At 29.9% G+C, this 15,789-nt stretch overlaps 5 protein-coding genes across 5 annotated transcripts; 4 read left to right on the top strand and 1 right to left on the bottom strand.

The window, feature by feature from the left end:
• Window positions 1–1,304: 1,304 nt before the first annotated feature.
• On the bottom strand, window positions 1,305–3,098 carry GO595_000919 (uncharacterized protein; the record flags this gene model as incomplete). Its single annotated transcript, XM_067922857.1, has 1 exon — window positions 1,305–3,098. One exon carries the CDS (start codon window positions 3,096–3,098, stop codon window positions 1,305–1,307), a length of 1,794 nt encoding a protein of 597 aa, XP_067778862.1.
• A 635-nt stretch (window positions 3,099–3,733) lies between these two features.
• On the top strand, window positions 3,734–5,326 carry GO595_000918 (T-complex protein 1 subunit zeta 1; the record flags this gene model as incomplete). Its single annotated transcript, XM_067922846.1, has 1 exon — window positions 3,734–5,326. The coding sequence occupies one exon, from the start codon at window positions 3,734–3,736 to the stop codon at window positions 5,324–5,326; it is 1,593 nt and encodes a 530-aa protein (XP_067778861.1).
• Window positions 5,327–12,500: 7,174 nt separating this feature from the next.
• Window positions 12,501–13,571, top strand: GO595_000917 (RhoGEF domain containing protein; the record flags this gene model as incomplete). The annotated part of the gene is made up of 1 exon (XM_067922834.1): window positions 12,501–13,571. The coding sequence occupies one exon, from the start codon at window positions 12,501–12,503 to the stop codon at window positions 13,569–13,571; it is 1,071 nt and encodes a 356-aa protein (XP_067778860.1).
• Window positions 13,572–13,814: 243 nt separating this feature from the next.
• GO595_000916 (Thioredoxin family protein) lies at window positions 13,815–14,141 on the top strand (the record flags this gene model as incomplete). Its single annotated transcript, XM_067922823.1, has 1 exon — window positions 13,815–14,141. One exon carries the CDS (start codon window positions 13,815–13,817, stop codon window positions 14,139–14,141), a length of 327 nt encoding a protein of 108 aa, XP_067778859.1.
• A 179-nt stretch (window positions 14,142–14,320) lies between these two features.
• GO595_000915 (N-alpha-acetyltransferase 40) lies at window positions 14,321–14,968 on the top strand (the record flags this gene model as incomplete). Its single annotated transcript, XM_067922812.1, has 1 exon — window positions 14,321–14,968. One exon carries the CDS (start codon window positions 14,321–14,323, stop codon window positions 14,966–14,968), a length of 648 nt encoding a protein of 215 aa, XP_067778858.1.
• Between the last annotated feature and the right edge of the window lie 821 nt (window positions 14,969–15,789).

Below are 15,789 nucleotides of genomic sequence, written 5' to 3'. Positions count from 1 at the left end.
TGCAATACCATAATTATCTTCATAAGGTCTTTGTCGTTCTTTAATTTTGGACGGATATATTGGATGAATAATTTTCTCTTTATATGGGAATATGTCACCATATTCTGAATCTAATTCATAATCTCCTGTACAGCCATAACAACAACAACCACAGTCACAGTAACATTTTCCTTGTTTCCACATATCACACAAAACACCAATAATAAAAAATCCAACAACAGATCCAATTACACTACAAACAACAGTAATCGTCTTATTTTTACCATCACTCGTTCCTTCAGATTCTTGACAATCTTCTTGTCCTTTTTGCACGGTGAATTTTCCAAATTTATTCCCAATGACTATAATGTTATCATCAAATGCATCATCTGCAATAGTTGGCTCATACATATCCATATAATAAATACATCTTAATGAACTACATTGTGTAAACGCTTTTGAGTTAATATATGAAACATATTGAAGATTGACTGAGTATAATGATGTGCATAATTCAAACGCTGATTCGTGTATATTGTACTTTTTACGTTTGAGTGTAATATCTGTTAATTTTATACAACCATAACATGTGAATGCTGAAATAGCTTTAGTATATAAAGAAAAAGTAATCTCTGTTAAAGAAAGTGCACTCATAAAATGTATAATTTCCAAAATGAGTTACATCACTTAAATCAATTGATTGAAGACTTTTATAGTAACAAAAGCAATAATGATTAAATTTTTTTGTTTGCCTTCAATTTTAATTCTTTCAAGACTCTCGCATCCAAAAAATGCATAAGGACCTAATCCTGTACAAAAATATGGTATTTCAATTGATTTGATTCCGGTACAATAATAAAATGCATAATCATATATAGTAGTAATAGATGTAGACAATTCAATATCGGTCAATTTGTCCCAATGATAAAATGCTTTATTTCCAATAGCGTTAACACCTGAACCAATAATAAGCTCTGTAGTTGTTTCTTTATATGATTCGTAATCACCCTCTAAAATATATTCATCATTTTCAATTGTTAGAGTTTCACAAAATGAGTTTATAAGTAATATTACAAAAAATATGAAATGCAATTGAGGGGGTGGCAAAAATTAACATTCAAAATTAACCACATATTTCGCTTCATAAACTCGTTAAATTACCGGCCAAAATGAATTCAAACTTCAATATAACGATACATTTTTCAAAAGAGAACGTTATAATTTTTTTGAGTTTATTTTATAAACTAAATAATGATTGAAGTATAAGCAAAGTTACGTGTTAAATCCCTAATAAAAATGAATATTCTTTATCATTGTACAGTTTATTATGTCAGAGATGCACCGATTAAAACAATCAATTTTTCATCTGCTTCTTTCAGTTGCCTAAAAACTGAGGAATAAGCAGATAATTCACTGCAATTTTCAACAGCTGAATAATAATCAGCTCTTGGAGAATTAGCAATAAGAAAATGAAATGCAGCTTCTTTTATATCATTTTCTTCTACTTGTTGCATTACCTTTACCCAATCCTCAGATGTTTTTGCAAATTGTCTTAAGAATCTTAATGGAAATATTGTATCTCCAAATGTTTCAAGTGCTTCTTTATACCGTTTTGTTTTAGCAAAATTAATTCCTTTAACAATGTTCTTAATCGACCCAGGAACATCGTTCTCTAAAACGCTATACTCAGTTATACATTGCGCCACAAATTTCACCATTTCACTTCCCTCAATCCAACCGCAAAATTTTGGCACTTTTGGCCAATCCGAAAAGTGCCAATTCGCGTCGAGAAATTTTCCTGCGATTTCTAAAGCTTCTTGAACTCTTTCATGTAAAAAGAAGTAAGAAGCTTTTCTTTCATTAATATCCCATTCGTTGTTAGCGAATTCAGGCTTACCAATTCTCACCAAAGTTGAAGATGTTAAATCTTTTGAAATCATAGTTAATAATTCATCATCTATTAACGTTAAAGTAGAATCAGGAATATTTAAGAACAATAGTTTTGCGTTTTCATGTTCATTTTCAACAGATGCTCTAATTGCTTTATATAAATCTAATATCGAAGACTCTGGTAAGTTCACACTACACTTTAATTGTCTTGTTTGTATCAATTTCATCACAGCAACATCTGAAGGTTGAATCAGTAAAATTTCACTTAACATTTCCGTTGTAATTTCTTCTTTTTTCAAATTTGTTTTCTCTATGAAATTTCTTTTAATTTTTGGGTTTAAATGGTTTATTTCATTCAATGCCTTTTTTCTTTTTCTTTGACTTAATTTTCCTGTGTTAAACGCATAAGAGAGTAAAGACGCAGCTTCAGCGGGTTCATTTATCTTTTTCTTGTTTTTACTCTTTAGTTTCTCCATTGCAATCTTATAAGCATTCTCCGCAAACAATGGATTACTTTGATTCATTAAAAAGAGTCCAATCATTTTTGTGTCAATTGAAGATGATTTAATTGCGGCTTTAATTAACACGTCGATCTTTTCGAATTTGAGGATATAAACTCCTGGCCCTTCATCAGACGTAGTAATGATAACGCAATAATTATTATTCGCGCAGACGAATTTGATGTTCATCATTTTGATGTCATCGCATGCCAAAAGTTGTCCATATGAATAATCTAAACTTGATTTATCTGGATTTGGAATATACCGAATTTGATCTTTGTTATATAATATTAAAAAGTTTTCATTATATAATATATCAGTGACTCCATCACTTGTTTGAATCATTAATGGATCATAGATTTCTTTGCCATTTTTATTAGTGCTACGTTTACATGATAGAATAGCATTGTTTGTGACTAAAATTAATGTCTGCGATGAGATAAATTGAATACTAATGGGTTCACCGGGTAAATGAAGACGAAAAACCGTAGTAACCGAAACGATATGATTAGGTAAATGACGTTCTAAAAAAGAAAAGTTTTTGTTCTCTTGTGAGACACCAAAATCAATGGTAAGTTGGTTTTCTTCTAGCTCATAACATTCTGAACCTGGAATATATGGAGTGGTATCATACTCTTGAGGTTCATTTGTTATTTTTAATAAAAAAAGATTGTTGTTGTTAACAAGTGCTAAACTATCACCAAGAAAACTAAATAAGGACGGTTTCATGGGAAATGGTGGTATGAGAATAAGTCTAAATACGGGTTTATCATAGATATCCCATATAAGTGCAACAGAATCTGAAACTATAATAATGGAATTTCCATTAATTTGAGCAGTTGCACTGGTTCCTTTTTCAAAATTAGCTAATAATAATACTTGTAATTCATTTGGATTAAGATTAGGAAAATACCATTGAACTGGACTTATATAATTATCTGGTAAAATAATGCTATGTCGAGATTTTGATTCACCTTTTCTCCAATTTAATAATAACTTGAATTTTGTTCCATTTGAATCTCTTTCAAGAAATAAAATTGCATCATTTGATTCAGAATACCAAAGAGATTCTACATTTTCACTTTTAGTAAAAATTCTATGTGTTTCATTCAGTGGGTCTATCTTTTGAACCGAAATGTATTGTAAATCTTTATTTAATAATATAAGTTCTTCATTATTTGTTAACCCAGCAGCTGTTGGACAGAACTGCTGAGTATTTTGTTTCGAATGAAAAGGGATTTGATTGACAACCTTTGGGAAATGAAACATTTGCTGGTTGCCACTTTTGTGTAAGCATTATCGTGCGACGGTTTTCAGGATAAAAACGAACCCAATTAACGGTTTCTTCGGCCACTTTACGGACAATGGCAGCTGTTTCCCAGCTTAACCAACAGGCTGAACTTTACAGGCGTGATCAAGCCTTGACAATGAACTTGAACGCCTCTCATAGCTTAGCAGATATCCTCAAAACAAATCTTGGCCCAGCAGGCACATTAAAAATGCTTGTTGGTGGTGCAGGTGATATCCAACTTACAAAAGATGGAAATGTTCTTCTTAAAAACCTCACCATCATCCACCCAACAGCTATGCTTATTGCACGTGCTGCTGTTGCTCAAGATGATAATACAGGCGATGGTACAACATCAACAATTGTTTTAATCGATGGTATTCTTAAGAACTGTGAACGTCGTCTTGCTGAAGGTGTTCATCCACGTGTATTAACAAACGGTCTTGAAGAAGCTCGTGAAGAAGCATTACGATTCCTTGATTCATTCAAAACTAAAATTGATCAAAACAATCGTGATGTTCTTCTTGAGGTTGCACGCACCTCAATTGGCACCAAACTTCCACAAGATTTAGTTAACCAATTAGCAGAGATTGTTACTGATGCTGTCTTAACAATCAAACCAGAGAAAGGACCAGCCGATCTTCTTATGGTTGAACAACTTTCCATGCTTACCAAATTAGCAAATGATACTCAATTAGTCAAAGGTTTAGTATTAGATCATGGACTTCGTCATCCATTAATGAAGCGTAATCTTCATAACTGTTATATCTTAGCACTTAATGTCTCATTAGAATTTGAAAATACCGAAGTTAACACATCTCTTAATGCAACCAACGCAGTTAATCGCGAAAAACTTGTCAAAGCCGAACGTTCATTTGTTGACAAGAAGGTTCAAGCCATCATTGACTTAAAGAATGAAGTATGCAAGAATGGCGAAGATTTCCTTGTCATTAACATGAAAGGTATAGATCCACCATCATTAGAAATGTTTTACAGAGCCGGAATTTCCGCATTACGTCGTGCCAAACGTCGTAATATGGAACGATTACATGAAGCATGTGGTACTATCGAAACAAACAGTGTCGAGAACCTCACCAAAGACTGCCTTGGATGGGCCGGACATGTCTGGGAGACTATTTTAGGCGAAGATCACTTTACATTTGTTGAAGATTTGAAGAATCCAAAGTCCGTTTCCATCTTAATCAAAGGTCCAAACAGCCACACCATCAAACAAATGCAAGACGCTATCCGTGACGGACTTAGAGCTGTCAATAATGCAATTGCAGATGAGGCAGTCATTGTCGGAGCCGGCGCATTCGAAGCAGCGCTCTCTGCGCACTTACACGAGTACAAGAAGAACGTCGACGGAAAGAAGAGACTCGGCGTTGAAGCATTTGCTGAAGCTGTTTTGGAAATTCCTCGAGTTATCGCTCACAATGCTGGCCACGACGCTGTTGATGTCATAGTTGCACTACAAAACGCCGCAGACAAAAAACAAATTGTTGGAATTGATATCGATAATGGTGAGATGATGGACCCGAAGACAAAAGGAATTTGGGACAATTATTGCGTGAAGAAGAATCAAATACAATCGGCTCCTTTGGTCGCTACACAATTGCTTTTGGTGGACGAGGTTTTGAAAGCAGGAAAATCAATGAATAAGCAGTAAACCATTGAATTGGATTTGTGAATGGATAAAGCAGCGAAAAATTGATTGTATTCAAATTTGAAAGGCTAATCCAGCCAGACGGTTGTATCAAAAATGACGTCGAATCGCATAATATTATCAAAAAGTGAAAATCCTCTTGATCAAGAATTTCAAATTTTGAATAGTTAGGAAAATTCATATTTGAATACTTTTCACCACAAATGCTGAATTTCACTTGACTATTCGCCTTTTTCATAATATAAACGGCGATAACATTCAAAATTTCTGATAGTAATCGGCTATATTGAATTTTGGATGAATTCTTCACCACAATGGACCGCCTTGAACAAAAATTAAATCTCAAAGTCTCAGCAGGAATTGCACAATGTTGTTTTTATTATGCATCTACTCATCATGTGATATTCTTAATGGTACAAAACAGGTGGTATTAACAACAAATAAATTTGATCAATTCAGCAAATTTAGATCCATTTTAAATAAATTATCAAAGATATTCCATATAAAAAAATTACATGGGCAAAGAAAACTGAAAATATTTTTTTTCACTTGTTTTTGTTTATTAAGTCATTTTTTTGGAAACATGTTCAAAATATTTCCATATTGTATTCCTTCCATCTTATCATTTGATTCGCTTATGTCCATCATAAATAATTCGCGTTATTTTGATTCACTATTTTCTAATATTAATATTAATGTTCAATCTAAACATAATTGCTTACTTCCAAAATATTTCTTTCTCTTCTCTTATTTGTCATTATTTGTCTTAATAAGTCTTTTTATTATTATTATTTATTTGTTTTTATTTAAAGTAATGAATTATTTTAAAATATTTTTAAGGAAAATACTTTATAAAGAAAAAATTAATCATAAAATTCTTCCAATTTTACTGATCCTTTTTTACAAACAAGCATCAGAAATATGTTTTTCAAATTCTACACTTACAATAACCAATATTAGTGAATTTGATGAAATAAATCAATATAAAAGTCAAACAAAATACATTAATTTTAGCGGTGATGTAATCATAATTCAGGAGAACTCTTTTTATGGATGGGATAATTTAACATCAGTAGAAATAGGTCAATCAGTCACTTCAATTGGTAATCATGCATTTTCGTTTTGCTTTAATCTTAAAACAGTTATAATTGGAGATCATGTAGAAACCATTGGAAATTTTGCATTTTCAAATTCATCATTATCAGATATCATCATTCCAGCATCAGTCACTTTTATTGGAGAAGGAGTTTTTGCAGGTTGTTCTGTTCTTAAATTTATTAATGTATCTGATAAAAATATGAAATATTCTTCAAATGATGGAATTCTTTATAATAATGATAATACTACTATTATTTGTTATCCTGCAGGAATTACTGCTGAAAAGTTTGAAATTCCTAATTCAATTGTAACAATAGAATGTTATGCATTTTATCAATGTAACAATTTAAAAAATATTATTATTGGAAAAAATGTCACAATAATTGGAGAACATTCATTTTATAAATGTTCAAATTTAATAAATATTTCAATTCCAGATTCGGTATCTACAATTGGAAGTTATGCATTTTATAAATGTTCAAAATTAGAAAAAATTACAATACCAGATATGGTAACTTCAATTGAAAGTAATTTATTTGATGGTTGTAATGCATTATCATATGTATTAATTGGGGAAAATGTAAATGAAATTGGAAATTATGCATTTCATTATTGCTCTTCTTTAGAAAGTATTTCTATTCCAAATGAAGTGACTTCAATTGGTAATCATGCATTTTATTATTGCTCTTTTTTAGAAAGTATTTCCATTCCTAATAAAGTAACTTCAATTGGTAATCATGCATTTTATTCTTGCAAGAAATTAGAAAGTATTTCTATTCCAAATGAAGTGATTTCAATTGGTAATCATGCATTTTATTATTGCTATAATTTAAAAGCAGTTGTTATTGAAGATAATTCTAAATTACAAAATATTGGAAATAATGCATTTCAATCATGCGAAGCATTGGTTGATATGAGAATTCCTACATCAGTCACTTCAATTGGAGAAAGTGTTTTTGCAGGTTGTTCTGTTCTTAAATTTATTAATGTATCTGATAAAAATATGAAATATTCTTCAAATGATGGAATTCTTTATAATAATGATAATACTACTATTATTTGTTATCCTGCAGGAATTACTGCTGAAAAGTTTGAAATTCCTAATTCAATTGTAACAATAGAATGTTATGCATTTTATCAATGTAACAATTTAAAAAATATTATTATTGGAAAAAATGTCACAATAATTGGAGAACATTCATTTTATAAATGTTCAAATTTAATAAATATTTCAATTCCAGATTCAGTATCTACAATTGGAAGTTATGCATTTCGCTTATGTACTAAATTAAAAAATGTTACTATAGGAAAAAATGTTACAGTAATTGGTGAATATTCATTTTATCAATGTAATTCTTTAGTAAATATTATAATACCTAATTTGGTCACTTCAATTGGAAATTCTACATTTCACTCATGTTTCAAATTAGAAAGTGTTACTATAGGAAAAAATGTTATAGTGATTGGAGAACATTCATTTCATAAATGTTCAAATTTAACAAAAATTACAATTCCAGATTCAGTTACTTCGATTGGAAATCATGCATTTTACTCATGTACAAAATTAGAAAGCATTATTATTGGAAAAAATGTTAAAGTAATTGGAGAACATTCATTTCATTCATGTAGTTCTTTAGTAAATATTACTATTCCAGATTCAGTTACTTCGATTGGAAATCATGCATTTTACTCATGTACAAAATTAGAAAGCATTATTATTGGAAAAAATGTTAAAGTAATTGGAGAACATTCATTTCATTCATGTAGTTCTTTAGTAAATATTACTATTCCAGATTCAGTTACTTCGATTGGAAATCATGCATTTTACTCATGTACAAAATTAGAAAGCATTATTATTGGAAAAAATGTTAAAGTAATTGGTGAATATTCATTTTATCAATGTAATTCTTTAAGAAAGATTTCAATTCCAGATTCAGTAACTTACATTAAAAGTTATGCTTTTCATAAATGTGAAAACTTAATAACAGCAATCATTGGTGAAGGTATAATATCAATTGGACTTTGTGCATTTCAAGATTGCAGCAATCTCAGCTGTATTTATTATAAAGGTGATACATTGCCATTTATAGATGCTTATGCATTTAGTGAAATCTCGACACAATATGTTATGACATCAAATATATATAATGATACAACATTCGGTAACCTTAATGTTTCCAAGGGATCATCGATCGGTGAATGTAATCAATATCCATGGCCAACAAATACATTTACACAATCAAGTTCATTTTCTCATTCGAATTCAAACACATTTACAAAGTCAAATATTTTTATAGAATCAAATACATTATATTCATTAACACTAACACATTCATTATCTATTACCCAAACATTAGTCATCAATACATTTTTAACCAAATCGTTCATTCAAACATTGACTAATTCCATTTCTACATTTATTTATTCCGATTTTATTTATTATAATTATACCATTATCCAATATTCCACGTATTATATCTTTTATTCATATTTTTATTTTACTATTATTCAAACATATACTCAACAAAATCAAAATATTTCAACTAAAGCTTTAATTGGTATTGTTTGCGGTTCAATTGCTGCTGTTATATTAATTATTGGAATTGTTATTTTTGTTGTTAGGCATAATCAAAAACAAAAATTACAACAAAACTCACATATATTATCCAGAAGTTTTTCATCCAACAGTAAAAAACAGCTTGAACAAATTGATCAACATGAAATGGATGAATATGTTCAACAAGAAGATGACAATTGGATATAAAGCGAATATTAATATCATATGTTCAAAATGCAAATCATTGTAACAAAATCGTTTGTAAAAATATATAATAAAAATTTATTTGTTAATTTAAAGAATATGTATTTATTTATGAATTTTTTTTCAGAACAAAATTTTTTACTTTGAAACATCAGTAAAATTTAATGTTTATTTCACGATTCTCGTTCCGCTATGAGTTTTTAACCTTTGCTAAAACCCATTGAATTTCATTTTTTCGAAGAATTTCATAAATTTTACTTGATATTTTTTTTTGTTACACACTCTCTTTTCTGCTTTTAAATTTCAAGGGTTGATGATATATGTTTATTGAAAATTGTTTCGATTGATTTTTGAGAATTTCTGTACAAAACAACCTAAGAAGTGTGCCTTAATATATCCTATTTTCAATAATATATTTCCTAAAATAGACAAGATTTTCAAAACGCCATATTCCAATGAACTATAATTTGATTATAGCCCCTAGAAGAATAAATTATGTTAACAAATTGAATCGTCAATTGTAATTTCGAAATTTTGAAAACTAATTTTATACTGAGTATTTTCTCGTAGATAGGAATTATCGCTTATAAAAACAAATATTTCATATATATTATAATCAACATATGATCTGAATTTGTTGCGTTACGAATATCCTTCAAATTTCTGCCCACCCATCTGATATGGATAACCGTTAACATATTGAAATTTCAAACGACGCAATTCTGATTACATTTTTCTTCATATTTATGCAGCCAAACATACAGGATCCACCTGAAACCTTATATAACAAAGCACTAAAGTTGCGGAATCAAGTGGATTGGTATTATCCTGTTAACAAAATATATAAAAATTATGCAAAATCTTTATTTGAACATTATATTGATCTATTAATAAATTTGCAAATGTCAGCTTATATCACTGCCAACTATTTTAGCAAAAAAGAGTTTAAAATCGATTATTCAAAAATATTTGAACTTTATGAAAATTATGAAAATATAGAAATTTTTAGTAAAAGATTCAAGCACCCATATGCACAGGTTATTGAATATGCGTTCACTGATATTTTTCTTAGCGACAGGAAACGTGATTTAACTGAAAGTATTAAAAAATTTTTTGAAAATAATGAAGATTTTTTATATTTATTTGCTCATGTTACTTTCCCATCTCTCTTTTGCTACTATTCTTTGCCAGAGACATTTAATTTTGCTGTAGCAATTATCAAAACAATACTCCAAATTGAATGCAACCCAAAAGTTAAATGTCACCTTTGCAGCTCATTTTTCGAATCATATCCAATGTTCCTAAGTTCTTTATTTGAGAAATATGCCGAATATTCATTTTCAACAGTTGAAAAAATAGAACCATTCGAAAAACTTATTTTGTCAATTCAACATGCATGCAAATTTCTTACATATGAGCATTTTAATATTATACGAGGCACTGATCCTATTTTATTTAAATTAATATTTATTGATACACTTTTAGTACCACAATTCAAAATTCGTTATTATGACAATGACTTTGCAAACTTTCTTCTAAACATTCAGCCTGATAGTGAAAAGTTTAAGCGGATAATGGAAACATTTTCATGCCAAAGATTCTATCGTCCACTCGATTTGAGGGTTTACGGCAGTTTCTCATACATGAACATGGTAAAAAAGGATACACCATATTTTACATGGTTCCCATTTTATGCATCTATGTGCGAAATCAAATTATTACATGGTATAATTCTTAACTTTACTGATAAAAAGTTCCAAAGTTTGGTTAATTTACCATTTAAAGATACGTTTAAAATGAATTATTCTACAACACTGTATCAAATTCATATACACTTGGGCGGAAACTTTGGTAATAAAATGAATGAACTGGATGAATTATATCAAAAAGGATTTTTATTCCAAGAAAAGAAATATATTATCGGAAAAAATGAATTTAAATTTAAATTGATTTTTAACCAAATTATTAAAACATCCGAAAAATATAAATGCGATCCAATTGATTTCTTTCTAATTCTGAATGACCATTTAAAGAAACAAACATCTAATCAAGAGAATCAAAATGTTCATCAAGAAAATCAAAATCCTAATCAAGAAAATCAAAATTCTAATCAAGAGAATCAAAATGTTCATCAAGAAAATCAAAATGTTCATCAAGAAAATCAAAATGTTAATCAAGAAAATCAAAATCCTAATCAAGAAAATCAAAATGTTAATCAAGAAAATCATGCATTTAATCCAAATCATCAAATTCTTGAATGTCCGGAGGTTCAAACATTTCGAGATATTGAGGCAGTAATTTCCGATCCTGAGTTCCAAATATATTTCTGGAAGAAATTATCAAATAAATACATCAAGAAAATCAATGACTTAGATGTCATACTCGCGATCAAAAATTGTGAAAATTCGATAAATGAAATCGAAAATTTGATGTCACGAAACTTATACAACTTAATGTTATACGTGACCCTTAACCTAAATACCACAAACTTCAAAACTAATGAGATTGATTACAACAGCACTATTTTCTGGAAAGTTTTAAATGAGGTTTATGACTTTGATCAGATGAAAATATCGAATGAATTAGTTCAGTGTTTAGAGTTTGATCCAACAAAAGTTTTGTTAAAGCAAAATGAAGTTGAAAAGTTACAAATTTTTATGAAAAATTTATTTAAAGTCCACTACCAAACAGTCGTTAGATTTGTGCCTGAAATTATTTTAATGCTCAAAAATCGATTTAAGAATATAAAAAAAGCAAATGATTTAGAATTGGCAGTGTATAACTCATTTATTTCAATAATAAGCAAATGTAAATTAGAGTTTTCTCAATTTTTTTGTTACTATTTCAAAGTCGCTGATAAAAACTTAAACAAAATGAAAAGACCTCCAAACTATATAAGAGAAGGATGGATGTACATATATGGACTTTTAAATAAATTTGCACTGAAAAATAATATAAATTTGGTGCAACAATTTACAGAATTTTTTATAAGTGATTAAATTAACACTAGAGTTACTATTAATAATAAAAAATATCGCTAAATTATTTTTTTATTTGTTGAAGCACCAAAAATGTTTATAACGATCAATTCCAATTTAATCTGCTTTCAAAAAGTTCTATCGTAACATGTTAATTAAATTTTGTCAAAAGTGAGAAGTTGCGCAGTTACTTCATTGAAATTTTCTGTGGTGAACGCACTTTTTCAATCCGTTTATAAACGGTTTCCTGTTATTGAAAACTTCTATCGTTCAGATGAGCCAGAGCGAATTCGATTCTAGCGCTGATTTTCTTTCTGGAACCCTGCACTTTGTAACCAATATGCTTTGCGGAATTGCAGAATCTATATCCAAATATATTATTTCCATAGTATTTCATGTATATGTATACATATTATATGTTGTTCTAAAGTTCCCACGTCCAAAACATCTTACTAAAGAATCCAAGGGTGGTGCTTTCAAAATACCTGAACCAGAGTTTGATCCTAAGATGTTGCGTCGCCGCCAATATGCAATTGATGAAATTGTTAGTAGTGAGTATTCATATCAAAAATATATAAGCATCATTTTAGAAGTTTACCAACCTCTTCTTTCCAAATATTTAACAGAAAAACAAAATCAAAGTTATTTTGGACCATTAATTAAACTATCAACCACAAGCAAAATTGCTGTCAAAGTCTTTGAAGAAGAAGTATCTCGTGGTGCTAAGAAAGCTGAAATTGGCAATATATTCAATCAAAAACTTGATCTCATTCCAGTTTTTATTCCCTACATTTCCAACTATCTCAACATATCTGGAATATTTCATCAATTAAGCCTTGAAAATAAGGCTTTTATCAAAGAACTCGATCAAATTGAAAGTGAAAATCTCCCATTTTCTTCCCTAGTGGTTGCGCCCGTTCAGCGCATGCCAAAATATGTTCTTCTTCTTCGCGAAGTGCTTAAGGCGACTCCCGAATTCCACGTCGATCATAAACCGCTCGAAGATGCAATCAAAAAGTTACAACGAGAAGCACAAATTGCAGACAAAAGCATTGCGGAAGCAAATCGGAGAGGACAACTTATTGATCTCGAACGTACAATTCGTAATTGCCCAAAACTTCTTAATGATGACCGAAGAATTATTTCAAGATTCCAACCAAAAGAAAAATCAACTGAACTCATTTTGTTTAATGATATGATACTTATTTCGAAAGAGAAAAGAGAACTTCTTTCTAGAAGTAAGTTTTGTGAAACAAAAAAAGTTATCGAATTAAACAAAGTTGAATCTGCAGAAAAAGCAGATTATGGTGTTCTTTTGAAGACAACTGGTGCGGATATTAAAATAGAAATTCAGTTAAGGGCACAAGAGCTCCTCGATTCAATCAATGATCTTTTGAAAAATCCAAAATAGGATCGAAATTTGTTGCTGATTTTAAATAAAGTTTTGTATTGCCTCAATTTTATTGTGAATAACAAAATTTCGGAATAATTATTTTTGTTCTAACGATTGTTTTTAGAAAGGGTATTTGATGTCACTTTATTTTATCTCAATTACTGTTGTCATTTTCTTTCTTTCAATATCTATGTTCATTTAGAAACCGTTTAAAGTATTTGCAAATTTTTGCACACAATGGTTGAAAACCCCAATAACTTAATGCCATTCAACGGAAAGCTCGAAGACTTGAACCGACAAATTGCTGAGGCTGGATGCCTTGTTGTTGTTGATTTCTTTGCAACATGGTGTCCTCCATGTAATCGTCTTGGAGACAATTTACCAGCAATAGCTGCTGAAAACCCAAAGGTACAATTTCTAAAAATAAATATCGATGAATGCCGTGACTTAACAAATCATTTTGGAATTAACTCTATTCCACACATCAAATTCTTCAAAGCTGACCAAGGCTCACAAATTCAAGAGCTCGCCTCAATTACTGGTGTAGACATCCAACAAATGAAGAGTAAGCTACAACAATTTGGTTAAATAAGTAAAATTAATTGATTTTTTTTTAATTTTCTTTGCAATTTTATTTCTACTTTTTAGTGGAATTGAAGCATCGTGTTAATAGCTTGTTTTGGTTCGAAAGTGGTTCAAAGCAAGTTGATAAAATAAACGTTCAGTGTTCCATTAAATATTTGACCGACTTTTGCCGTCAAGTTCAAATGTCCACCAAAGCAAAGGCCAGAAAGGAAGAACGCAAAAAAGAAACGGAAATGCTTAACCGAAAGCGTCAATTGATCAAGGATTGCGAACAAATTGAAGATCTTTTGACACTTGTTCCAATGTTCAAAGAATTTAATAAAAATGGAATAAATGCAGAAATTGCTGCATTCAATAAATTTCCTGAAGGCATTTTAGAATGGGCTCTTAAGCTTATTGAAACAAATATGAAAACCATATATGAAAATACATGGGGATGGAATCCTGATTCAAAAGAGGGCGAACTTATACATGAATCAGCAAGATTTTTAATTGCTTTTTCAAACAAAGAACCTATCGGATTCATCCACTTTCGTTTTGAACTTGAAAATGGAGAAGCATCTTCATTTATTTATGATATTCAGATTGAACCAAAGTATTTCAGGAAAGGACTTGGAAGATTCCTTTTGCAGGCTGTCGAATTAATTACGTTAAAGCAAAAACTTGACTCTGTCATGTTATCAATTTTCAAAGAAAATGTAGTAGGACGCGCATTCTTCAACTCAATGAAGTATGTACAGCATAAAACATCACCAACCGTTTATGATCCTGAAAATGCACATGAGTATGATCATGAAATTCTTTACAAGTCACTTGTCAAGAAAAATTAACTAAACATACAACAACATAAAAAAATAATTTGTTTAGTAAATGAATAGCTTCTTGTTGTGAAAATTCAAATATAATATAAATTTATATAAATTTAAATTGGAATCCATTGTATGACAAAAACAACAGAAAGGAATCCAAGGGCACCAATAACGAATGTCATTAGTTGGAAAGTTCGCCACATTGCAAATATGAAACATATCACCATTAAAACAAGACAAATGGTCATAGCATAGAAAGGAATCGGCATGATGGCATCCCACTTTTCGACAGGTATTTTTGGTCTTCGGAAAACAGACATCTTGAAAAACATGTACAAATAACAACCAATGTATATTGCTGTAAACATATAAAACATTTTGAGGAAATTCCTATTAATTCTAACATCGTACAGAACTTTTTGTCGAAAATGTGTGATTTTGCAAACATAAAGGAAAAGAGCTACAACAACGATTGTTCTAATGATTCGACCAACAAATATACTTGCTTTTGATCTCTCTTCAATTGGGAGTTCTGGCATGTTACCACCAGGTCGAGGGTCAAGTTCTCCATCATTTGTTCTTCTTCTCATAATTTGCTTTAAGCAACCGTCTGACCATGTACGATTTTTGGGAAGAAATGATTTTAGTGCATGAGATTAGCATAAAATCATATTCCTTAAATACAAAATTTATCATCAAATGACTCAAAAAAATCTAAAGGTTAAAAAATAAAACCATTAAGTGATTTGAATCCGATTATAAGATATCTTTTTGTAAATTGAGTTGTTTTTATCAAGTCTATTCCTTATAGAGGTTAGAATGAGAAATTTGTAAAAGAATTT

The sequence above is a fragment of the Histomonas meleagridis genome, assembly GCF_020186115.1.
Source record: "Histomonas meleagridis strain 2922-C6/04-10x chromosome Unknown contig_118, whole genome shotgun sequence".
Taxonomy (NCBI): Eukaryota; Parabasalia; order Tritrichomonadida; family Dientamoebidae; genus Histomonas; species Histomonas meleagridis.
The sequence above is the reverse complement of the archived record's forward strand: the minus strand, read 5'-3'. Positions and strand labels throughout refer to the sequence as shown.